Genomic DNA, 27641 nt, shown 5'->3' on the forward strand with positions numbered 1-27641 from the left:
CGGAAGGCTTATATAAAATCCTAAACGCAAAATACAAAAATCTTGAAAAAAAAAAAAAATGAATGAATTTCTATTGGCACTCCAACTTTTACTTATTCCCAATCATTCACTCATTTTCTTTATTTGGTAGGTTATAAAAATGAATGAATGCACATTTTGCAAATTAAAATGAACAGTGTATCAAATTCGGAATCTTTATTTTTACCGGGTGAAAGGTGTAATAAGTAAAAGTTGGAGTGCTAATAACAGCTTTTTAAATTTTTTTTTTATTTTTTATCGGTAACATTCATATAGAGTTGGTGTATCAAACTTTGCTCTTCAATGGTGCAGCAAATATTCACCCTCCCACACCGACCGAAGATAATTTCAGCTACGCAGCCTACCTACTGTGGCTTCACAGATAGAACTACCACCACGGAGCACGGACTCCCATTTCCCAAAGCTTAAATTATCTTTGAAGCTCTCCAATTTGTGCTTCTTTGATCAATTTGAGCTAGTTTAACCATTAAAATTCGGTCTCTCTGTACTTCGAATCGGTTTCTCCACAAAACTGTTCGATCTCTTTCCTATAAATGGCGTGCTTAACGACTCCTTCGTCACCAAATTCGTTTCAGCTTCGATTAGGGTTACAATGCAGGAAATCTTCCTTGATATATATTCGGATGCGTGTACGTAACGTAGATCGTAGAATCCGCTTGTTTGCTGTCTCTGCAAGTTCGACCAGAGAGGGAGATGGCGGGAAGCAAGGAACTTCAGCAAATTCTTGGACGAATTCGAATGCATCGGATGATGGTTTTTCTGGATGGTTTGGAACAGATTCTAATGGTTCGAAGCGGAAGCTAGGGTTTGGAGGTAGGAGAGCTTATGATGTATTTGGTGATTTCAGTGAATTACTGTATTTTCTTGTTGATTTTGGGATTTTAGTTTAATTTACAAGATAATGTAGACTTGCTTGCTTCGTGAAATACAATTGATAGCTCATCAGAACCGTTGGAGACGCTTACGAGGTTCTCTAATTAAAAAAAAAATGATCTTTTTTATATAGAAGAATTAGATAGTGGAAGGAGGGAGAGTCTTGGTTTGTTTAGTAGATGAGATAGGAGAATCAGTAAGAGTGTTTAGTAATGTTGATAAATTTGATGGGTGGAAGATTTCATTAAAGGAGAGAGTGCCAAGAGCTTTAGAACTCAAAAGGCTTGACTATAAACTTCAATAAGAACTCCACTTCATTGCGGGTTAGGATGTCTGTTGCTTATATAGACTCTATACCCTCTTAGAGGATCATTAAGTCATCTCAAAATGATGAATTTCATCAATGATAGTTTCACAAGTCCAAATTTTATTAGGGATCCGGATGCTCAATTACTTGCCCATACCTTCATTTTTGCTAATGGATATATAAATACAAGTCTTGGAGATTCTATGTAGTGGACCTAATTAAATCCTTCAAACATATCTTTGTCTATTGTGTCAGCCATTTTGGTGGACTAATGACACTCTGCTAGTAGTTTATTTCAGGGATTGTGGGAGCAGGAGTGGCTGGAGTTATACTTGTTGCTGGACTTACCTTCGCTACGTTCTCACTAAGCAAGAGGAATACTTCTGGTATGTGATTTTTTTTTTCTCAATTTGATGTCGTATTTGGTGTTCATGACCATCAACTGCGCATGAAAAGAAGTTAGGTTTAATGGTTAACTCTTTGAGTCAGTGCCAGTGAATATTGGTTCTAATTGCACTCTGTGACTGCATAATTTTCTAGTCCTCATTACCCATGTGTCTTCGTTACGGGTTTTGTATGACTCTTCATTATTAATGGGTGAATAATCGACAAGAATGTCTGTGTTCTCAGTCATCATTGTTGAGTTTTAAATTTGAATATCTTGGTGTAAACAGGACTAAAAGAGATGGAACCATTGAGTGCACAACAGGAACTGTTGTTAGCATCTGATGACGAGAATGATAGAGTCAAACAAGTCGGAAGTGAGGACATTGGTGCAGGACCAGATGAAACATGTCAATCAAATGATTGTAATCCTGAAATTAAAACAGATATAAACAAGGAATCTTCTTCATCTCCACAAATTACTGAAGCTACTTCTGAAAGCAGATCCAATGATCATATCAGTGTGGGGTTCTCTTTAATACAAAATGTTGGATACCCCTCCAGTGCTATCTATGCTATTGGTAACACTTCAAGCCAAGAAGATTTGCAAGTTAGACCGAGTTTTGATGACATTTCAGTACCCCCTGATTCTGACCCAAGCATACCTAAAATCACTGAATCCGATATAGTTGATGTTAATACCGATAATTCCAGCTTGAAAGATCCAGAGGGCATTCCAGCTACTGTTATACCAGAATCTACTTTTGAACCTGAACATAACCCGGTCACTGTCAACCTTGATAATCCATCTGTTTCTGATTCTGATACGACAAATCTTAGTCCTGACCATCAAGAGGGAATTTCCATCTCTAGTGAAGTAGAAAATTCTAAGCTTCCCTTGGATATTTCTTCTGGACTTGGTGAACCTTTAGCTCTGTCTGAAGATGTCCTGGAGACCGAAAGCAGCTATGTTTCAACCAAAGAAGATTACGACCTCAGCAAAATGGTGCAGTTCCCAATAGAAGGCTTTTCTTCAGCTCCAAATGAGCTTATAAAAAAAAATGGATCATCCAGAATAACTGATCCATATGCCAATGAACTGGACACAAATAGTGAGATTGATAGAAGCAGCTCATTAATACTTGAGATAGCCATCTCTTCTGCTGGTATACCTGCTCCATCTTTGGTTTCTGCAGTTCTGCAGGTTCCTCCTGGAAAGGTTTTAGTTCCTGCAGTTGTTGACCAATCTCAAGGACAGGCATTGGCAGCATTGCAAGTTTTGAAGGTACTTCTGTATTCTTGTTTATGTGATAATCAGGGTAAATAGATTCTCTGTTTGTTCAAATCCTTGTGTTCTTTTTTCCGCTCGACCCCCCTTGTTTTTCTTTCAATCAATGAATTTCTCTTTATTAATAAAAAATAATAAAAAAATCCTTGTGTTCTTTTTTGGAAACTTTAATGTATCTACCCCGAGTTTTTTCCTTCCAAGTGGAGATATATGTTTTTCAGATAATCCTTAATAATGTTCATCCTCCAAAACCTGGACACTAGCATGTTTGCAATAGGGATTCTAGTGGAGTTTGATATACAAACAACTAATGTAGGTATTTTGAGAACTAAATAAACAATAATTCTAGCAGAGTTGTGCACAGTATTTTGAGAATTTATTGTTTATAAGAACTCTAGCTATCTTAGTTTTAAGTTATTTTGGTTCCTTTCTATCTTTGTAGGTCATTGAGGCCGATGTCCAACCTAGTGATCTATGTACTCGTCGTGAGTATGCTCGATGGTTGGTTTCTGCAAGCAATGCTCTTTCAAGGTATTTGTTTTCTCTTGTTTCCATGACTTGTATGGTGATTGTTCTTAGATGGGTAGCTGAATACTTGGTATTTATTTTCTAGCAAAATATAGATGTCTAAAGATATGAACCATTGATTATGGAGTCATTTATTATTTTGTTTAGGAATTCATCCTCAAAAGTATATCCGGCAATGTACGTAGAGAATGCTACTGAACTGGCGTTTGATGATGTTACACCCGAAGACCCCGATTTCACATCCATTCAAGGTGAGGAAATGGGATATTATGCTTAGAGTTCATGGTTTTCCCAGATTTCTATCATCACGTGTCATAGTTATCTGCATTGCATATCGCAGGCTTGGCTGAAGCTGGACTTATCTCGAGCAAACTTTCAAGACGTGATATGCTCCAGTCTTTAGATGAGGAGCACGATCCTTTCCTCTTCTATCCTGAAAGGTGATTACTTGTGTGCTCCCTGCAGTCTAGGTGCTTAACTGCATATGGGATATGTGCCTTCCATCCTGGTTGGGTTACCTGCTTGAAACAAATGGCACTTGAGGCTTTTAACTCTAAAAACCCTTTTGCCATGTTGATCGCTCAATGTCATGGTTATTGACTCAACCTTGATTTTGTGTTTGACGGGTGTATTGAATTCTATCATGGGTGTGTGGGCTTATTGGCGTTCTTTTGATTCTATCTTTGGCATGAACTTGTATATCTATGTCTAAGTCACATAATTATAAGACATTTTTATTCATTAAACTTTGTATTGCAGCCCCCTATCACGTCAGGATCTTGTGAGTTGGAAGATGGCCCTTGAAAAAAGACAGCTACCAGAAGTGGACAGAAAGGTTGTAATTTTGTAGATTTGTTTATTGGTGAGTCACTTATTTGAGCACATCGAACCCATTGGATGTCTTCTGAGTTTGTCTACCTTCATATTTGTGTTCAGATTGTACTTCAACATTGTGGATTTATAGACATTGATAGGATAAACCCGGATGCATGGCCTGCACTTGTAGCTGACCAGTCTGCTGGAGAACAGGGAATCATAGCACTTGCCTTTGGTATACTATTATTTTCCAATCTGTTTTAGCCAATAAAAAGTTGCATCTGTAATTTGATGGTTATCTACACAATTACTTCACTTTTTTGGTAGGTTACACGAGGCTGTTTCAGCCAGATAAACCAGTCACAAAAGCTCAAGCTGCTATTGCTCTTGCAACGGGTGAGGCTGCCGACATTGTTGGCGAGGAGGTCGCACGTATTGAAGCTGAATTGATGGCTGAAACTGCAGTTGCGGCTCATACGGCTTTAGTAGCTCAAGTTGAGAAGGATATAAATGCAAGTTTTGAAAATAAGCTTGCCATGGAAAGGGAAAAAATAGATGCTGTTGAGAAAATGGCCCAAGAGGCAAGACTGGAATTGGAAAGGTTAAGAGCTGAAAGAGAGGAGGAAAATAATGCCCTGATGAGGGGTCGGGCTTCTGTTGAATCAGAAATGGAGGTTCTCTCAAGGTTAAGGCGTGAGGTAGAAGAGCAGTTGCAGAGCCTTATGAGTGATAAGATGGTAATATCTTTTGAAAGAGAGAGAATTAACAAGCTTCAGAAAGAAGCAGAAAGCGAAAACCATGCCATTGTCTCATTACAATATGAGTTGGAGGTTGAGCGGAAAGCATTATCAATGGCCAGGTATAAGGAAGCAATTATTTTTCCTTCACAAATGGAGGCATCTTTTTTTATTCTCATCTCAAATTATGCTTTAATGATTAACAAAATATTTGTTTACAAATATATACGTGGACAGATTAGAGTATAACACAATCTATTCTACAACTTAATCTATTTAATTATATTTGTTATTTAAATTGGAGGAATATTATAATGGTGCATTGTAGCGCCAAAATGCGTGCTTTGTCCAATTTCTACCCACAATCTGTCTTGTACAATCACTTGGTTACCTCTGATCCAAATTTCTAACCTACCTTCCCATCAATTTGTGTTCTATTTATAGTTTCTAATAACACCATTAGAGACCATCCAAAAGCTGGAGATATGTCCATTGGTTGGTTAGTAATATTTGACCTGTTCAATTTTTTGGGAGCTGGCCCAAAGTTTCCATCTAAGAGAGTGAGTTTGTGAGCTTGGTGCCACAATGTACTTTTCTTTTCAATTTTATTAGCTTTTACATATCCATAATAATAAATCAGGATATACATTGTTGGAGCATTTATGACAGCAGTTTACACTATATATATGAGTCTAAATCAATTAGCATTGAAAGGGGTTTTAGGGGGAAATCATTGGTCTGTAACTACTAAACCATTCTTACCAAAAAAGAGAATCACTAATTGTCATTTTTGTGGGGATTACCTTTCGTATTATAGATTTTCCAGTCTGAGCAAATTTGGATTATTTTGCATCCTTGTGTTTTTTATTTTCTTTACTTGTCATCCAGGGCTTGGGCAGAGGATGAGGCAAAAAGAGCAAGAGAGCAAGCAAAAGCTCTAGAGGAAGCCAGAGACAGGTGGGAGAAGCATGGCATTAAAGTCATTGTTGACAGCGACCTACATGAAGATGCCTCTGCTGGGGTTACATGGGTCAGTGCAGGCAAGGAGTCCATTGTTGATGAAAGTGTCAGCAGTGCTGAGAGCTTGGTGGACAAACTCAAGGAAATGGCAGGCGAGATGAGAGGAAAATCCAGAGTTGTAATTGACAGAATAATCCTGAAGATAACCTCCTTAATTTCTAGTTTGAAGGAACGGGCTGCCGAGGTTGCCAGTAGGGCTGGAGAGCTTCAAGGTGTTGCTGTTTCAAAGGCAAGTGAATCGGTGCAAGGTTTGCAGCAAAGTGCCACCGGGTATAGTTTGGCCCTCACTGAAAGTGCAAAGAGGATTGCAGGAGATTGGCGCGAAGGAGTTGAGAAAATTACCCAGAAGTTCAAGGCATGAAAATTCTCTCTTTCATGTTTCTTCGCTACATTTTCGCTTCTCAATAATATTTTTTTTCTATAGATACAAGGTTTATTTATTAAAAATGTTGGTGATGGCCAAGGTTCACTTAATAATTTTGTCATACCAAATTCGGGATTTTATTTTCATCAGCTTTCTGCTAGAACTTATGATTCCAATCTTCATCCTGAAGGAAGTGAATAATTTGCCAGTGTTGAGAGTAGTTGCAGAAGAGTGAATTCTATTTACTTCTCTGATGATTCCTTTTGATCTGCTTCTCCAATTGTATAAGTTTAGGAGAGTTAATAGTTTCCTTTGTACCCATCGTCAATTATCTATCTACTGTACTCTGATTTTCATTGAGATGTTTATTGCTATTTCCTTGAGATAAATCAAACATTTAATGTCATGTTTGGGTGGTAGAATGATGTGTTTAATTAATAGTTCTACTCTGTAGTTAATTAATTTTGTCAAAGAAGTGTAGAATGAGCTTTTATTTTTTATGTAGTAGTATAGTATGTAAATGCTTAGAGGTCTATTTTGATACTAGTGGTGTGGCATCACAACTCTTAATCCCTTGTTTTCTCCCTTTTTTCCTCTTTATTGTTTTTTCTTCTTCATCCTTTGTTTCTATAAGTCAAGACAAACACAGTTAAAAAATTGACTGAATTGAAAACCATTCTACTTATCTTCAAATAAAATTAATTGAAGGTGTGCATCCATGAGCCCGTGTAGATCCAATAGAAAATTTATTAGACTCAGATCCAAACGGATCTTTTATTTTAAGTTTCAAACCCAATCCAATATAGTGTGTTGTTCAGCACCGGATCCAGTAAAAAAAGAATCAATATTTTGGCTTGGGTGTATTGCAATCCGATTCAATTTGAGAATACTATTTATAAAATACAATATGCCTTATATACCTAAATAAATTTATAACGTAAAATTGTTTATCTATTTTCAAAAGCATTATTGGATTGAGATATGGTCGATTGAAAATCGATCCAATACTTTATCAAATTGAATTGGGTCCTTTGGAACCCAACTTCTTGAATCGGACCGGTCTTACTGGATTTTGTTTTGGATCTGATCCAATCCATTGACAGCTCTAAGCCCATGTAAAAGTTCATAAGCTCCGTATCGAATTAGGCAGTCATCTTATGGAACCACCTTTCACAAATAAGTTTTTTTTTTAAACAAAAAATAAAAAATAAAAATCGGTAAGCCTGTTTTAACCCATGGTTTTGATTCATGATGAAAAATATAGTATTTGGATTCAATGGTTAGAAATCATTGAACAGATTGATTAACAAGATGTTCAGATTAATTGAAGGATGGACTATCCAAAATTTAAATAGTGTGTCAAGACACGGGACAGGTGCACTTAAAATCAAAGATTATATATTTGAATGTCTTCATAATGGCCCTATAGATAGATCATCATGATGACACAAGCAAGACTTGTAAAATCTCAAGATTGAAATTGAGGATGGCTGGATGAGCAATCCTTCTTGGTATTATTTCTTAACATAGACTTGTAGTGGACCATGGAGAATCATCTCCCCCCACTACCACTATCTTTTTGACCAACCTTAAACTTAAGATTCTAATCCAAGTCAACAATTACAAGCCCAACTAAGATACTAGAGAAGGAGCACAGTTTGCTCCATCGTGAAAGAAGATAGATGTTTATGGGTCAAAAGAGACTGCCACATGGGATAGATATTGTGTAAACTTCCTCTTTGAAAATCATTAGAATATTAGTGGGTTGGAGGGACTTTTGTGTGGTATCTTGACTTCACTTACACTACTCATGCTTTTTTTTATTGTTTCCCTTGTATTTAACTAGCTTCTCCTCTTACTCGGCATTTGAGAAACTTTCAAAGTTAGTTTGGGTGAGAGTAATCATGGGGAGACTCATTAACACTATTATAGTTTTGTTTGTTGTATCCATTGAGTTGAGTTGGTGCAGTGAAGTTTCTAGCTTGCTTTGCATAAAGAGTGAAAGACAAGCTCTTCTCAAGTTCAAAAATTCTCTGATTGATCCTTCAAACCGGCTCTCTTCTTGGGTTGGTGAAGATTGTTGCAGATGGAAAGGAGTAGGCTGCAACAACAGCACCCGACATGTCATAAATCTCAACCTTCGAAACCCATATCCACTTGATGAGAATCGTTTGATCCAAAACAATGATGCTGTTATCTACGATCCAACTTACACCATGTCGTGCTTAGTCGGGTTCGAGGTAAATCCTTCCTTGCTTGAGCTGAAACATTTGAATTACTTGGACTTGAGCTGGAACAATTTCACACGTATCAAAATTCCAAATTTGTTTGGATCTCTCAAAGAATTGAGATATCTCAACCTCTCTTCTGCATTGTTTAGTGGGATTATTCCACATCATCTTGGAAATCTCTCAACCTTGCATTCTCTCGATCTCAGTACGAATTCTCTTCTCTATACTTATTATCCTGATGTTTTTGCTGAATTGAGTGTTGATGATTTTCATTGGGTCTCTCATCTTTCTTCTTTGCGAGGCCTTGACATGACTTATGTAAATCTTGACATGGCATCTGATCATTGGTTACAAGTAATCTCCTCACTTCCTTCTTTATCAAAGTTACGCTTATCTACTTGTGGACTCTATACATTTTCTTCTCCATCTCTTCTAAATGTCAACTTCACATCTCTTACTTTCGTTGATCTTAGCGGCAATGGTTTACAAGGTCCACTCCCTAATGCTCTTCAAAACATGACATCTCTTGAAGTTCTTGAACTTTCAGATAACTCATTCAATTCTACTCTTCCACTTTGGTTGGGTAATTTTCATAGCCTTTCGGAACTCAGTCTTCGCAACAATGAGTTCAATGGTCCAATTCCAAGTGTTCTCGGTAATCTCTGCAACTTGCAGATTCTACGTCTATCGTACAACCAATTTAGTGGCGAAATAACTGAAATCTTCGGAAACTCATCCTCAGGTTGCATGGGAGATAAACTCAAGAGATTGAGCTTTTCCTTGAATCAACTTAGTGGTCCTTTGCCTGATTGGTTAGGCCAACTTAAGAATCTAGAACACCTTTATCTTGGGGACAACTCATTTTCTGGTCCAATTCCTTCATCTCTTGGGAATTTATCAAATTTGACAGTACTATATCTCAGTTACACTCAATTGAATGGTCCAATTCCAAGATCCCTTGGAAGATTGTCAAACTTGAGAGAATTAGGCCTCACTTACAATCAATTTAACGGTCTCATTCCTTCGTCTCTTGGGAGATTGTTAAGCTTGAGAAATTTAACTCTCGGGTACAATCAATTGAGTGGTCCCATTCCCTCGTCTCTTGGTAAATTGTCAAACTAAACAGTATTATTTCTCAAAAAGAACCGATTGAATGGAACTATTCCAAGAACTCTTGGCCAACTTCACAGCTCGAGAGGTTGGACATTTCTGAAAATTCCTTAGCAGGTGTTGTATCTGAGGATCACTTCACTAAACTCTCAAAGTTACGATATTTGGATATCAGTTCCAACCCCTTGGTTTTGAATGTCCGATCCAATTGGATTCCTCCTTTTAAACTCGAATATATGTCTATGGCAGCTTGTAACATTGGACCGCAATTTCCAGCATGGCTTCGAACGCAAACCACGCTAACTTGGTTGAATCTCTCCATGGTAAGCATCTCAGATACTGTCCCAAATTGGTTCGAGAAACTGTCATCGAACCTCACCTTCTTGGATCTTTCTCTCAATCAGATACATGGAAAGGTACCGAAATTTTTGGAATCAGACAATGCTGATAACAGAATGTCTTTGTACTTATACTCGAACAATTTTGAGGGACCTTTGCCGCAATTCCCTTCCAGTGTGTATATATTGGATCTCTCCAACAACTCAATTTCTGGACGTCTTCCACGAAATATTAGTGATATGATGCGAACACTCCAATACTTAATCCTTTCGGGTAATCTCATCGAGGGTAACATCCCCACCTCATTATGTAAAATGATGAGCTTGGAAGTTCTTGATCTCTCAAAAAATAATTTATCTGGAGATCTCCCTCAATGTTGGAGTAACATGCAAGTATTGAAGGTAATATCTCTTACATCCAACAATTTATCGGGGGTTATTCCCAGCTCTCTTGGTCATCTCTCTTTCTTAATATCATTGCACTTGAGCAAGAACAGATTTTTCGGAGAGCTCCCTTTGGCCTTGAAAAATTGCGCAAACTTGTCGATTCTCGACGTTGGTGAAAATCGGTTATCTGGAAACATACCTACATGGATTGGAGATGGGTTATCGTGGTTGAGTATTCTTAGGCTGAGATCGAATAAGTTCGATGGTAGTATCCATTCTCAACTATGCCATCTGACTAATCTTCATCTATTGGACCTTGCGCAAAACAATCTCTCTGGAACCATTCCTCATTGTTTTCGCAATTTTAGTGCCATGGTTTCAGGTTACAATATATCGCAATTTGAATGGTATGAGTCATATCATGACAGATTAATGGCGGTCATGAAAGGAAGAGAACTTGAATATACTAAGATACTGTCACTTGTCATCCACATGGACCTTTCAAGTAATAATTTTGTGGGAGAGATACCATATCAGCTAACATTCCTTTCTGGACTGCATGGTTTGAATCTATCGAGAAATCATTTAATTGGAAGCATCCCAGTGAAGATTGGTGATATGAGATTTTTAGAATCTCTTGATTTATCCAGAAATCAACTTTCAGGAACAATTCCTCAAAGCATGTCAGCTTTAACTTTTTTAAGTCACCTGGACGTATCATACAACATCTTGTCGGGAAGAATTCCAACAGGCAGCCAACTTCAGGCCCTCGATGATTCATCCAGTTATAAGGGTAACCCAGAACTCTGTGGAGCTCCATTTGTGAAGAAGTGCTTAGCAGATGAACCTCCGCAAGCTCCAACAACAGATGATAAAGAGGAAAATGACGAATCTGAAAGGATTTGGTTTTACATTGGCATGGCTTCAGGAATCGTGTTTGGGTTTTGCGGAGTATTTACTGTTTTGTTATTCAAGACGACTTGGAGGTATGCTTATTTTCAATTTGTTGATGACATCAAAGACAAATTATATGTGGCAATAGTCGTGAGAGTAGCTTGGTTGAAGAAGAAACTCAAGTGCAACCAAGTTGAAGAGTGAAAAATCATTCGCTATTTAACAGCATCTCTCTATTGTTTAGTACATGTCTATACTTTTCAAGATTCTATGTTATGTCCTTTATTTGCTATAAAATGTTTAGTCTTGTGAGAAGCAATGGTGTATGAGTATTGACCATCATTTGTGAAAAATAAGTTATGATGTTGTGAATTGTATACTAAACTTTTTATAATGTCATGGACAAGACTTAGACTGGTTTCAAGGGGTTGGGTTTGGGTTCTGTTAGGGAGCCAATGTATCCAAAACCCAACCTGATTATTAGTTGGGTAGCCATATATGTTGCTTTGTTACTCATTACACAAATGTCTGCAAAGCTTACTTCTTTACTTGCTGCCATTGTTTCTCTATTCTTCATTTTCATCTAGGAATCAGTAAAGCATCATAAATCTCTCCAATATAATAAGGTGGAGATTAATGTGTGTGTGTTAATTACCAATTAAAGATGAGGACATTTAAGGTCATTTTCGTTAGTCTCTAATAGAGTCCAAGGTCAAGGGATGTTTTATCACTTTGAAAACATAAGGGTATTTCAAATATTCACCTAAATGTGGAGGTGAATGTGTGATCAAACCAAAGTATTATTTACACAAATCCCCCTAATCCTGAATCAACTACCCCAAACCTTTCTTTTTAAAGTTAATTACAAGTGATAGATTTTTTGTGTGTCTAATATCGTTAGAATCCATTTATGCTACCAATGGGATGAGGGGCATTTCTATTTTTTTAATAATATTTAATATATATATATATATATTTTAATCGTGTTGGCTATTTTTGCATAAAATTTTAATATAATATAATTATCCTTTGATCTCAATCGGCCACAAGTGTAGTACCTGCAAAAGACTCTCTGATGTCAAAATTAGATTTCAATCTCAAAATAAAAAATCACGTAAAAAAACACTTATGGGGTATGATATTCCCTCCCTTGATTTTTGGCATTAATCACAGAACTTGGGCAACCTTGAGGTTTTATTCATTAGGATCCTCCTCTCCCGTCATACTAATCTCTCGCCATAGTTATGGGTCTCCTGTTCTACATTTTGCCCTCATGAATCTATAGGGCTGCCTCTCAGATATTTGTTAGTGAACAATTCAGATCCCTATGAATTTTATTGGACGAGTATCCTCTTGTCCCAAATTGTGCCCATACATTCATGTTAACTTATACTATGATTCCCATTATCATTCGAAGTTAAATAATTTAAATATTTCTATAAATCCACACAATATTTATCTATAAAATGGTGCACTCCATGAGAATGCAAATGATGCCTATGTGTTTAGCATTGTATCCATTACTAATTAAATTTCTCCAAAAGTAAATTTTTATTTTGTATTCTATGCAAGTTCAATTGAGAGATACTTTTGAAATTCTCAATATTATCTATATTTAAAAAGATGGATTGAACCATTTGGTACATATTTCTCCAAGTCTTTGGCCGGCCTAACAATAAATTTCGACCACTTGAAGCTCGGCGCACCTTTCGGTGCCATTGATGAAGATGTTTGCAACTATAACTGATCCACTAATTCCAATAGGTTGGACGGATCATAATTGATCCAATAATCTAACAAAAAGGACAAAAAATAAAGTCTTAATTTTTTTAAGGAATTGTGATGTAACATCGATTGTTTGTTAATATCGTCAAGGAAATGATTTTCGATCAAGGTCTAGAAGTACATCCAAAAGTTGTGGGGTAGTCAGTGAAATCAATCGAAAATGATTTCTTGTATTGAGGACGTACGAAGATTCAAGAAGGGATGAGAAGTGGGAACGTTTTCGTCTCATTTCTTGTAATAGGGTAATTTGGGATAAAGTTGGTACATTTGCGTCTCATTTCCAACATTTAGCTCTTGTTTTTACTTCATTTACAAAGCATTAAAAATGGCAATGTGATGATGGTGATCCACTTTGAAGTCTAAACACCATATATGCCCCCACCTTGATCTATAAATATTACACTTGATTCTTGTAGTAGTAAAACCTCAACATTATTATTTCATGGCCAGATTCCTCCTCATCAGTGTTGTTGTTGTTGTGCATTGACCCATCACGTTTGTTTGGTGCAGTAAAGAAGAAGATTCGAGCTTTTGTTGCTTACCGAAAGAGAGAGAAGCTCTTCTCAAGTTCAAAGAAGGTCTTATGAATCCCTCACATCGCCTCTCTTCTTGGATCGGTCAAGATTGCTGCACTTGGAAAGGAATAGGCTGCGATAATAGAACTGGACACGTCATCAAACTTGACCTCCGAAACCCATTTCCATTTATTAAGGGAAATTCCGATTATGCAACTTATAGGATGGCATGCTTGGTGGGGAATACTAGTAGTACGTAATTAGTCCTTCATTGCTTGAGTTGAAACATTTGAATTACATGAACTTAAGTTGGAACAATTTCTCAGGTTTTAAAATACCAAAGTTCTTTGGATCCTTCCATGAATTGAGATATCTTAACCTCTCTTCTGCAATGTTTGGTGGTGTCATTCCCCCTCATCTTGGAAATCTCTCCACCTTGCTTTCTCTCGATCTCAGTACTCACTCTCGCTTCAAAATTCACGGTAATTCTGTTGTTTATCCACGTAGTGGTTTTAAATTGAGTATTGATCGTCATGATATGCATTGGATCTCATACCTTTCTTCTCTGCAAGAGCTTGACATTAGTGGAGTGAACTTTTCATCAATTACGGAATCATCATCATTGTCATTGTCCTCTGATGATTATGATTGGCTAAAACCGATCAATTCTCTCCCTTCTTTAATAGAGTTGCGCTTGTCTGATTGTGGCCTATATACAATTCCTCTCTCTCCTTCATCGTGTTCTAATCTCACCTCTCTTTCCATCCTTCATCTTAGCTACAATATTTATTTACGAGGCCCAATTCTAAATGCTCTTCACAACATGATTTCTCTTAAAGTTCTTGATCTTTATGCCAACCAATTCAATTCTAATGCTCCAATTCTAGATGCTTTGAGGAATCTATGCAAATTGGAAACATTAGATTTGTCAGATAACAATTTTGTAGGAAAATTACTTGAGCATTCTAGGAACGATAACTCGTGTTTTCCATGCTTCAAGAATAATTTGGAGACACTCGATTTGTCAAGGAATCAAATTAGTGGGCATTTGCCTAATTGGTTGGATCAGTTTCAGAATCTTAAATACCTCGATCTTTCATCTAACTCATTTTATGGTCCAATTCCCACGTCTTTCGGCAGTTTGTCAACTTTGAGAGAATTGTATCTTGCAAACAATCAATTAAAAACTAGAGTTGCTAATTTGTTTATGTCCAATGCAAGCATTTCAGATTCCTTGCCAAATTGGTTTGGAAATTTCTCCTCCCATATAACCTCCATAGATCTATCTAACAATCAAATCCATGGCAAGGTGCCTATTTTTTCGACATCAAGCAGTACCAATCCCTATTTGAGTTCCAACAAAGTTGAGGGTCCTTTACCACCTTTTCCATCCAACTTACATCTTTTGGATCTCTCCAACAACTCAATTTCAGGACCTATTCCACATAGTATAGGTGATATGATGCCTAACTTGGGGTATTTACTTCTTTCTAATAACCTTATTAATGGAAGTATCCCTTTCTCATTAACTACAATAAAGACCTTACTAATTCTTAATCTCTCAAAAAATTATTTGTCTGGAACTCTCCTAACTCATTTTTGGAGTGGTTTTCATGACTTGTTCATTGTAACAATCTCTCAGGAGTTACTCCAAGTTCCATGGGTCATTTACATATCTAAGTTCATTGCACTTGAGCAACGACAACTTTAGTGGGCCCTTGACCTTGGAAAACTACAAAAGCTTGAATGTTCATGTTCTTGACCTTGGAGAGAATAAATTATCTGCAAACATACCTATATGGATTGGAATGCCATTGTTACAAATTTTAAGTCTCCGATCAAATAAGTTTGATGGTAGTATTCCTTCGCAACTATGCCATCTCATTGATCTTCAAATAGTGGGTCTCTCCAATAACAATCTCTCTGGAGCCATCCCTCGTTGTTTCGATAACTTCAGTGTTATGGTTTCAGGTCAAACAAGAGGCTTATATTATTCGCAATATTTTCAAAGTTACGATGAACAATTAATGCAAGTCATTAAAGGAAGAGAAGTTGAGTATAAAAAAATATTCTCACTTGTCGTCAACATGGACCTTTCAAGCAATAATTTGGTAGGGGTGATACCTAATGAGCTAATGATCCTTTTTGGACTGCATGGTTTAAATCTATCAAGAAACGGGAAGTATCCCAGACAAGATTGGTCAATTGAAGTCATTGGAATCTCTTGATTTCTCCGTAAACCAACTTTCGGGCACAATTCCTCAGAGCCTATCAGCTTTAACTTTTTTAAGTTACTTGAACTTATCATATAACAACTTGTCAGGACAAATTCCATCAGGCAACCAACTCCAGACCCTCGACGATCCATCAATTTATATGGGCAATCTATAGGACTCTGTGGAACTCCACTTGAGAAGAAGTGCTACTCATCACCAGCTCCAACATCTAATGATGGTAGAAAAGGAAAAGAAGAAGAAGAGTCCAAAATAGATTGGTTCTACCTCAACGCCTTAGTATTTGGATATTTTGTGGGAATTTCGGGATTTTTCGGAATTCTATTGTTGAAGAAGACTTGGAGATACGCTTATTTCTTATTTGTCGATAACATCATCGACACATTGGTTGTGGTGATAACAATGAAGATAGCTCAACTGAAGAAGAAGGTCAAGTGCAATCCAATTGAAGAGTGAAAATATAGTCTTTTTATTATTGTTCAGTCAGGTACTCTCTCTCAACTAGCCTTTGTGAAGTGTTTGATCATGTCTTACAAAGATAATGTAAATAAACTTTTTAGTTTCAGAATTGTTTGATTAATATTGAATCCCATTGCTTGAATATGTGTCCAACATCATGAGAGCAAACGCCTGAGATGGGTAGATATTCCCTAGGGATCATCTAGTAAACTTGATCTCTGGGAAAATCTTTATTGGATTATAAGGAAAGAGAGTTTTTGCTCACAGAAAAGTCAATTCAAGATTTCATAGAATCTCAAATGACCAATCATATAAAACCTATCGAGGGTAGTTTTGTAAATTGTAGCCTTCAGTACACATGGGTTTGTGCGATTGGTCGATCAAAAAAAAAAAAAAAGAGAATAAGGATAAAATTACATTGAGGCCCGTACATGTTATCCGACGTAATTACTTCTTTTTTTTTACAATAAACTAATAAATTTACCTTTTGCATTCATGGGCTTTTTTGAACAATCATTGTGTCAATTTCAAAGCCCACTGTGAAGAAATTCAGAATTATAACAACTAGAAAACAACATTCAGTTTAACATCAACTGGACCAAGCCCAAAAGAATTTGTTATGTGGTGTACTAAGAAGACAATTGTTGACAATTTGTGATAGTTCTTTCTTGTAGATAAGCTGGAGTGGTGTGCCACAACTTCAGAGTTGCAAAGCTATATGACACTTCAATCCTTGTATTGTTGTGGTTTGTGGAGCCTAATAGTACTGGTCAGCAAGGAGGTACTATAAATCAAGCACGCTTGCATGTTGGTTGAGCTCGACGGTGAGCTTGCTGGGGGGTTCAGGGGACTCGTTCCCAAAAGAAATTTTCTCAAGGGAATTTTTGTAATTTCACTATTATTATGTAAAACCCTAGTTAGATTTCTTGAGGTATTTATATTTCTCATTTTTTTATGAGAGGGTGTAATCTGTAACTGTAAGTTTTCTCTTCATATTAGAATCAGAGTGATCCGTGGACGTACCTCAATCTTGAGGGAATCATGTAAAATTCTGTGTTTCTATGCGTGATTTGTATTTTGTTTCAATTCGTTTCTTAGTTCAATTGTTCATCTTTTTCTCAACATGTATATGCGACAAGTTTGCGCCCGATTATTCTCCACCATATTATAAAAGAAGGATAATTTTTTATTTTCATTTTCACTCTTTCAATTTTTGTATTTGAATCTTTGGAAAATAAGAGTTTTAATTCAACACATGGCCAAATGTAATTTTCAACATATATAGGCTCCTCCATTGAACTTTGATAGATTAAGTATTAAAATATTAGGATTTGGGATTTTTTTTTTGATTGGTGCAATTAGTCCTAACTAGACTAAGAATAATTTGATTGGTTTATGAGAATTAATGATAAAATGGAATAGTTTAGTTTGAAAAAAAAAAGATCTTAATTAGATTTTCTATTGTCATCTTAGTAACCACTGCTAAGATGACAATAGTTGTGAAAGAAGATTTTTTATTTAGTCCCTCAATATATGCTACCTTAAAAGTAAGAGTCGTGATAATCTGACTATCCCACATGGCATACTCAATCGACTACCTGACGTGACAAGTTTGGGAATAGTAGATTTGTGCTCCTCAAGATACACAGTTCCCTCGAGATACACTTTTTATGGGGAAGTGCAGCCATGTATCCCAAGGAGCACAGATCTATGGTTCCCGAACTTGTCACGTCAGGGTAGTCGATTGAGTTTGCCACATGGGGTAGTCAGATGATCACGATTCAAAAAATAATAAAGCAAGCCATTATCATATCAAGAGAGAAGGTTGGGCATGGTTTAATAAAATCCATATTCACTTTTTCAATTACATAAGTAATCTTGAATCGCATTTAATGTACACCTATTTTAACTAAAACGACCTTACATCTTAATCTTAACGTCTAAGGATTTTCTAAATTATACACCGTTTTTTTATTCTCGTTTCTCTCATTTTTTTTTTAGAACACATGATTTCTCCGATTTTGGAATCAGATTAGTCCCTATGGTTGCACGCCCTAACCCCACGTAACTTTCTTAATGTGCAACCGAATAACTCAGAAGGCTACCCACTTTCGACGATCAATTGGAGCAAACCCATCGCTAGTTTGCTGTTGAACCAATCCTGGGGGTATCCCACTTTGAATCCATTATTAAACCCATTCAAATCTATCATTTCTCATTATTATCAATGAATATTTTTGTAATTTAGTTTAATTGAATTGATTTTCCACTTTGAATCCATTCAACTCTCTCCTCTATCATCATCGAAGATGTGTACGTAAAAGAAGGGAAATTATAACCTGAAACGAAAAGCATCAAACATACAACTAAGATTGGAAAATATTGAGGGATTCTGGTGAAAAATGATCCGACAGTCTTCATTTTAGAGAGAGGGAGAGAAAGAAAAAAAAAAACTCAAAAGATTGACATTGCAAGCTTGGATGCATCAATTCCCTTATTAATTATTGGAAAATGCTGAAGTAACATTAAAATTGACATTGATTGTCACATTGATGACGTGGAAGTATGTACGGAATCATAGATGCTTTTCATCGATGAGTGAAAAACATCTATGGGTATGTCTTGTTAGAGAGTCAATATGTTATACTGTATTAAGGTGTATATTAATACGATGAAGGAGAGAGAGGAAATAGTAAGTGCTGAACATGCCCCATCTTTTATATATATATATATATATATATATATATAGATAGATAAAAAGATATAAATGGCCATTCACTTCATCTCTCCTTATAATATTTTTGAGTATTCAAATTACCATTTTCTCATCTTTTCACGCATGCACTTAGATTTTTCAACGGCAATTACAATCATTTCTGACAATTTTTCTATCGTGAATGATGAATATAGAATGATAGACTCCTAATTTTGAACATTAATATATATTTTTCAATTTATTTCATTTTTTTTTACTTTGATATTGAATAAATTTTCTCAAAATACCCAAAATGTATAAATTATAATTGTGAAATAGACACTTGAATCAAAAGTTATAATGAAATCTTAAAAAAAATTAGGTTCTCAACTTCGTTATTCATTTTTTATTATAAATCATGAAAAAAATAATAAAAAAATATAACTATTCGAAATTTGGAGTATATCATTCTCCATTCGTCATTTACAGTAAAAAAACTTCATTGACAGTGATTGTAATTGCCATTAAAAAACCTATGTATGTGAAGAAGATAAGAAAATGGTAGTTTGAGTACTCCAATATTCTAAGGACAAATGAGGTTGAGCAATCGTTCAGATATAAAAATTTCACTAGATGAACTATCAGCTATCGTCTAAAAGTGAGGGACTATGTTAGGACTCTATTTTAGTTAGATTTTATTTCTATTTCTATTAGGATTCTATCGGTAGGATTTAGCATTGATTTAGTAGTACGTATTAGATTTGAATAGATATTTTAGTAAAAGTAGAATTAGTAAGTTATTAGGATTATAACTCCTTATCTATAAAAGGATGCAATTTCCTTATCAATCAATGAAGAATATTTGTTTTAATTGTATTTTTACACAATCCTTGATGTGTTGAGCACTCAAGATCGTCCTTTCTCTCGTTTGAGTGAGAATTAAGTTCCTAAGAGACTATTTAGAAAGAAACCTCTCCAATAAATCCTTTAAGTAATTCTCCCCTAAAATTTACAAAATTTTCATACTACTTCGGTTCAACCCAACCAGACCTACTCACTTCTCATTTCTATCTACTTTCTTAAAATCTAGTTTTTCTATTGAACTTTATTCAAAATGCAATAAATTTTCATTTATAAGTTCTCTCTCAATAAAAATGGTACTAATATTAAGTGCTCGTCAAAATCATTAAAATCATATCGTTAATGTTTATTTTCTTTAATTAGTCGACTGCTTGAAGTAGCACGTATACTCTCATTTTAGGAAAAAATGTCTAAATCAAATTACATTGAGACCATCTAAGATCCAAAAGAGACAACATTAATTCAATGACGAAGCCCACGATAAATAATTATTATTGTTAGTAGTGAGAACCATTGGGCTAAGAATACCCTTGATTATGAAACACATGTATCAATCATTAAAAAAATCTTGATTATGTGGCGTGTTTTGAGGTGCACCTCCACGTCAACAATGTGTGAAATGATGTTAATTTTAATGTCATTTAGCACCGCTCGTAATTAATTGTTAAAATTTTAGGATTTGGGAAGTTTTATTTGATTGGTGCAATCAGTCCAAATTATAGGAAGAATAATTTTATTGGTTTGTGAGAATTAGTGATAAAATAGAATACTTTTAGTTAAAAATAATATTTTAATTAGATTTTCTATACATGTGTAAGTGCCATACCAATCCAAACACCAGAGTCCTCTAAATTTCATTGGAAAACTCATATCTAACTTCTTTTTCTTTCATTTCGAAAAACAATTTCTTTTGGCTTGATCCAACGAGCACTACCAACTTCCACCAAACCCCAAAATTTAAATTAAAAATTCAATTTTGAGAATAACTCTTTCTGAATTTTTATTTTTTTCAAAATTTATAGAATTTTATCCTTTACTAGATAGAACATGATTTTTTTTTTTTTGTCAGAAGGTGAACCCAAAGACCCCAATAAGAGTGAAAATCCTTACCAACTTAGTAAGGTTAGTCTGACTATAAAAAAAAAAGTTTACATTACAATGGGGAATTGGGGATCCATGTTAGTAATCTCCCATTTAATTCTTGAAAAATTCACAAATTTTTCATATTTTTCAATGAAAATATCATTCTCTGAATTATTGAATTATTCTGAATAATTCATGGATTTTAAGTTTGAAAAGAATAAAAAAAAAAATTTTACGAATTTTTATAAAATGCTACTACAACTTATTGTATGTTGCGAAGTGTAAACTTGTAAGTTGTGACATGTAACACAAGTCGACTTTGAAGCGTCATGCTTTAAAATTTTAGAGGAATCCACATTTTTACATAATAAATATCATTTTTATTTTTATAAGAATAATGACATGACTCTCTCTACATTTATTTGAGATTACACCTTACTTTTCCAAATTGATGATTTGTCCTTACACTTTGATTTTCTTTTAAAAATCAATAGAACAATAACCTCAATGTCCTCATCATCACCAGCATCACCATTAACATCACCAATTTCATCAACGCCATCTCTATCATATGTTCAAATTTTTTTAAATAAAACAGATTATACATGTATGAAGCATATGCTACATATGTTTCATTAATCGAATTTTTGACCGAATTTCTTCAATCCAAAATTGAATATAACTTGAATTTTTCACGAATTTTTGTCTTATTCCGAATTGTTGACAAGATTGGAGATATGATTGTACAAAGAATAATGATTTTTTTGACTCCCCCACTTGGTATACTCCGTATACACTCTTCACATGGTTGTACATAGAACCATAGATTTTTTTTCTTGGGCTACACAACTACACATTTTCTAGAGATGTTCTTTGTGTATCCCGAGGAAAAATCTCACATTGATATCTCGTTAAATTTACTGCAATACCCACTCAAACAAATGACTTGCCTTCGATTCTCCCTCCGAGTGTTGGTTACTGTAAGTTCTCACCACTTAGAGAACCCAAAAACCCATTATTTCAGTCCAAAATCCTACAAAAAGTTTCCCAGTTTTCAATCAAAACGTTGAATATTTAGTACTTGAGAGTTCTTTTGGGGTTTTTTTTTTTTTAAATCGAGAGATCATCCTGCTTGCTCTTTGTAGCTAAAGATCATTATTGTTTGTTTCCATGCCCAGAAACCCTAAGAGCTTTACTTGTTCACACCTATAGTCTCTTCGACAGATTTTGGGTATTTATGCCGATTTTTTCACTGTTTTTTGCTTATAAAATCTCATATCTAGAAAAACCCAGTTTTTAATTCTTTGATACATCACCTCCTTTCTGCAATCCCAGTTCACAATCTTACTCTTCTGTTCGGTTTGAGAGTCTGTTCTTCAGTTTCTGGAGATACCAATTTCAATTTTCTCATTGGCAACCAGTACAAGAAGTAGGTGTTCTATATATTTGTTTACTCTGGTAAGTTTTCTCTTACTGTTGAATATTTAGTATTGCAACCCATAAACAACCCTTCCACCAATCAAATTCCATTATTTTTGAATGCCCAATTGAATTCTTCCATCCAACTACAAAACCCATCTCTTGATTTCCAATATATTTGCTTGATCTCTAAAATAAAATTATCAATAAGTATTTTTCGATGAACCCAATTTGTAGACCTTGATGTTGATAGTCTGTGGCATCTTTCCCTTCCTTGAATGTGTTATTAGTATTTTTTGATGAACCCAATTTGTAGACCTCGATGTCGATAGTCTGTGGCCTCTTCCCCTTCCTTGAATGTGTTTACTGCTTGGCCTGTACTCGCTGGGCATGGAAGCGATGTCTCCATACTGCAGGCCGTGAGAGTGAGAATTGGAACCTTGCCACCATAGAAGAATTCAAACCTGTCCCACACCAATGCCGCCTGATCCTCTCTGCCTATGAAGATGACCTTTGTCACCCCCTTTGGGCTCCACCCGGCGGGTATGGAATTAACCCTGATTGGGTAATGCTACGAAAGAACTATGAAGATACCCAGGGATGTGTCCCTCCTTACATGATATATCTTGATCATGATAATGCTGATGTAGTATTAACCATTAGAGGCCTTAATATGGCAAAGGAGAGCGATTATGCAGTTTTACTGGACAACAAGCTCGGGCAGAGGAAATTTGATGGTGGGTATGTCCACAATGGACTCTTGAAGGCAGCTGTGTGGGTTCTGAATGAAGAGTGTGGACTTCTGAGGGAATTGGTGGAGAAGTATCTCAACTATACCTTAACATTTACCGGCCATTCACTAGGGTCAGGAGTGGCAGCATTGTTGGCGATGGTGGTGGTGCAGAATCATGACAGATTGGGGAACATAGACAGGAAGAGAATCAGGTGCTATGCACTTGCACCTGCTAGGTGTATGTCGCTTAACTTAGCTGTCAAATATGCAGATGTCATCAATTCTGTTGTTCTCCAGGCAAGCTCATGAAAACGAAATGAATGAGTTCGTTTCTTAGGAAAATTGAGCAATGTTTGTTTGTGGCATAATCACATTTTCCTTTATGTTTTACGAAGATATTCTTTTGGCATTTCTTATATCCTATCTTTTCTGTTTTTTGTGTATTGATAGTGCCGGTAGTAGTATTAGTAGTAGATGCTATTCAACGATTATATACTATGTTTTATTTTTTCAAAATTTGTCCGATGTTCTTATGATTGACTCAATGTCTTCTCTTTGTTTTCAAATGCTTGAAAACACGTAAAGTCGGTCCTCTTGTTCAATGCTCTTGGCTTCTTTTGCTTCAATGCACTCTAGGCTTTCCACCTTGTAAACAAGTGTAAGATTTAAATACGAATAATTGTTCTTAGTGAAAATCTATACGTATTCTTTCAGCCCACTATGAAGATGCACATCTGTCACATTATTGGGTAGGGACAAGGGGCACCATTGCTTACAAGACAAAAGCAATATCTCCATGTACTTAGTCTCAGCTCTCGTTTATATCCTTTGGGCATTAAGTACACTTTGAACAATTTCGTTCTCTTGGTTTGCCAGTCTTACTTTTACTTGGAGATCAACATATCCCTATTTACTTTTTATCCCAATTTCTTACTTTCTTAAAGACTTATAGAAATGGGTACAAAGCATGATTCCCTTGGCTTTGCTACTATTAGGCGGATCCCAATTACTAGTCTTCCCTAATAGTAGCTTGCCACCATTAAGTCTGATGTGTCAAGAGGTGATCATGTAAGATGATTCAGGATTTCTTGTGGAATGATAAAGCTGGATTCCATAAGATTTATTTGGTTGGCAGCATTGATGTGGGACAGGTCAATGATGATGAATGTCTGTATTCTTGTTTATGGGTATATAATGGATAACAATCTCACATATCCCACCACATAATCTAGTATTATTCTTATTTCTAAATTCTTTTTAAATATAATGATGAATCCACGAATGCTATTTTCCATCACTTTGTACCCATGTTAGACTATGACATCTGTATTCATACCCATGCAACAAAGCCTAATTACAAGGGCTGTTGTGATCAAAATGTCATTATGGAGAACTGTCTTTTTTATGCAGAGGAAGAGAAATCCTAGCTGAAATCTCTCTGCAAGTTGCATAAGTGAGAGATCACTTTCTTCGCTAAGAACAATAATCTTGATCTTAGGTAATTGTGGTACGATGCACTCACAAGCACAGAGAGAAATTAACAGAAGTAAACATCCGTGCCTTTGAGACTTGATTGGCACTAAGTTTTGGTTTTATATACTTGAGAACAATCCCTTGTGTCTAATTTTCAACCTCCCTGAACCATGGGAAGACCCAGCAGGGTCAACTGCTTGTGGATTTTGTCTTTTCTAAGCTGAAAGGTGCTTCTTGGATATGAAGATGGGTGGTGTTCTGAAAATTTTCAAACATACAAACTCTTCTTTTCCTGAATTTCCCCCTTTATTGTTATTTCTCTATGTATTTCATGCTTGCCTTCGAGACCTTATCTGCCATTTCTTCATAGCAATGATAAATTTTTGTACTCAATGCTAACTATGATTTATTATACTCAACCAGGATGATTTTTTACCACGCACAGCAACCCCCTTGGAAGACATTTTCAAGTCGCTTTTCTGGTAAGGAAATAATTGACTTCATATCCTTTTTCGAGATCTCTCCTGGCACACAAATTCTTAAGTGATGCATGCCATTCAAGGTTGATGTCAAGTTAATAGCTACACCGTCCCAAATTTTTTCTGAAAGTCAAAACAGTCATTCATTTCATGTTCTATGTTATCCGAAATTATCAACCCCCTATATTTTATCAAAGCTACTAGTATGTCTAACCCCTCTATCTTATCTAAGATATTATTATGGCTAATATTCTTGTAAGAAAAAATTGCCATTCTTCTGTTTTCTTTTATTGAGTCTTCATAGAAACACAAAATCATACATGACTCATGGAGAGTTGAACAATGCAGTAACAGTTATTTTGGAAATTCAGTGCATTGCTTCAGCTTAGATGTTGTCCTTCATTAATGGATTATTCTCATATTTAATTTGTGTTCACTTCTCAAGTATGTGTGATGTGCTTGTCTAGAGTTCAAGCCTCCCTCACCATACATACTGAAGATACCACCTCAGTGAGGTGATAAAAATCTGTGTCAGTACTAGACTAGAGATCAAAACCTTGCCTTCATGCTTAAACCTTACTGGAAAAAAAAATAGTATATGTGGTATGCTGAAGATGATGGTGGTTCTTCTTGTTAAACAGTTTACCATGCTTACTATGCCTAAGATGCATGGGAGACACATGCATACCAGAGGAGAAGATGCTCAAAGATCCTAGGCGGCTGTATGCACCTGGTCGCCTATATCACATTGTTGAGAGAAAGCCCTTCAGGTACGGTTAGTTGTGTTACAAATATACTTTTGTCAAATGCATGCTCAAGTGGAGACGATAGTGCTTAACAATACATTAAGAATCAGCCATAGATAGATAGTTAAGATCTTCCTACTTCTATTATTTTTGTGCTATTCAGCCCACCAATCAAACTGTCCAGATTGACGTATGGATGGACCAGGTGTGCAGTATGTATGGGGTCACATGCCCACCTGGACGCCGGCCTGCACGCACATTCAGTGCACAAAGGCACAAACACGTACATACACACACCATTCACAATGAAGCCTTGCATCTATGCACAGATCAATTTGCTCTCCTACTACCCATTGGTCCAGACCACCCAATTAGAATGGAGCACCTCTTGAGGGGATAACAGCCAAAGCACTGCACTGCTTTGTTTAGGTGGTCAATAAAATGGGTCAGGGACATCCCATACAAATTTTTTCTTAGTATGAGACATGTATAGTGTCATCATGTAAGTGTCCTGGATGCGTTCCTCCAAAACTATATTTCACAATTCGAATGATTTTTTGAACCACTAAATGACATTTCCTTTCATTACTAGAGAAAATTAAACTTAAATGGTTGGACAGCAGGGACCTCATCTGTTGTATAATGGTTGCAGAATGGGAACATTTCCCCCAGTTGTGAGGACAGCTGTGCCTGTGGATGGGAGGTTCGAGCATATTGTCCTTTCTTGCAATGCCACTTCTGACCATGCCATCATTTGGATAGAGAAAGAAGCCCAAAGGGCTCTGGATGTAAGTTTTTCTTTTTTTTACTTTTCTCCCATTATTTTGATCTTATTAAGCATAGAAGTTTCTGTGGAACATCTTGAGAATTATGGCACCTGGTTTCCATTCACCCTCGATGCTTCCTTGCCAGCCTATTTGTAGTACTTGATTGAGTTGATGAGATTAGAATCCTGTTATTCCTGAATCGACACCTCCCCCTCCACCACACTCATTCTGACCCAGCTTTTCACAAATTAGGACAAGTTCACTTTCCACATCGCTTCAAGTTATTGTGATGGGCGGCTGAAGTGAATTTGTCGACCAAAATTAAATATGGTTGGTGATTAACAATGTTTATCAGTCATCTTTCTAACGGAATGTAATATTCTTTGGTGAGGGCAGTTGATGCTTGAGAATGATCAGAATATGGAGATTCCAACAAAGCAGAGAATGGACCGTCATGAGACTCTTGACAGAAATCGCACTGAGGAGTACAAGGCAGCACTTCATCGGGCAATAATATTGGATGTTCCGGATGCTTACTCGCCCTCACCGTATGGGACATTTGACAAACAAAATGACAGAGAGAACGCCGATAGAAGCAAACATTAGAACTTAAAACAAGGAAAGTGAAGTTTTGGTGAGAAGCCAGCATTCGTTTATTCGTTTGTCTTGCTTCACCTAAATTTTTTTTTTTTTTGTTGAAGTTCCAATTGTGTTAGATAAATGCCATAAGAACAGGAGATGGTTATACTACTTGTGTATAGGAGGATCTTTGCTTTAGCTCCCTTCAACTGATCCCCAATTCAAAGAACTTTCCTTGCACAGAGATGCAAATGAAATTACCCCAAATTTATGATTTTGATCATTTCATGAGATTATTCTATTATGTGATGATTGATAAACCCAGTTTATGATATATCAAGATCAAACATCAACTTGATTAAATCGACGGTCAAAAGTGACTAATAAAGAACATCCGTCGGTTTAGATCATTTAGTAGTACTCAGAAGCGAGTTGGAACACCTTATTCTTAAACATAAACTGAAGCATAGTAATCCATTGTTGATGGCAAAACAGAA

At 36.0% G+C, this 27641-nt stretch overlaps 2 protein-coding genes and 1 pseudogene across 3 annotated transcripts; all 3 read left to right on the plus strand.

The window, feature by feature from the left end:
- Positions 1-387: 387 nt before the first annotated feature.
- Positions 388-6762, plus strand: LOC147389782 (uncharacterized). Of its 2 annotated transcripts, none has more exons than XM_086417879.1 (10): positions 388-852; positions 1519-1605; positions 1894-2888; positions 3334-3422; positions 3567-3670; positions 3760-3859; positions 4179-4254; positions 4356-4470; positions 4563-5094; positions 5861-6762. In XM_086417879.1, exons 1-10 carry the CDS (start codon positions 573-575, stop codon positions 6351-6353), a joined length of 2871 nt encoding a protein of 956 aa, XP_086274005.1. In that variant the 5' UTR covers positions 388-572; the 3' UTR covers positions 6354-6762. The 2 variants fall into 2 exon arrangements, with proteins under 2 accessions (XP_086274005.1, XP_086274006.1); XM_086417880.1 differs by having other exon boundaries at positions 712-852; positions 1509-1605.
- A 155-nt stretch (positions 6763-6917) lies between these two features.
- LOC147389783 (receptor-like protein EIX2) lies at positions 6918-11764 on the plus strand (annotated as a pseudogene).
- Positions 11765-21882: 10118 nt separating this feature from the next.
- On the plus strand, positions 21883-27427 carry LOC147389784 (uncharacterized). Its single transcript, XM_086419478.1, has 5 exons — positions 21883-23397; positions 24997-25055; positions 25694-25822; positions 26451-26586; positions 26962-27427. Exons 1-5 carry the CDS (start codon positions 22690-22692, stop codon positions 27169-27171), a joined length of 1242 nt encoding a protein of 413 aa, XP_086275604.1. The 5' UTR covers positions 21883-22689; the 3' UTR covers positions 27172-27427.
- The last annotated feature ends 214 nt before the right edge of the window (positions 27428-27641 follow it).

The sequence above is a fragment of the Akebia trifoliata genome, chromosome 12 (assembly GCF_017979445.1).
Source record: "Akebia trifoliata isolate Shusen 1 chromosome 12, ASM1797944v1, whole genome shotgun sequence".
Lineage (NCBI taxonomy): Eukaryota > Viridiplantae > Streptophyta > Magnoliopsida > Ranunculales > Lardizabalaceae > Akebia > Akebia trifoliata.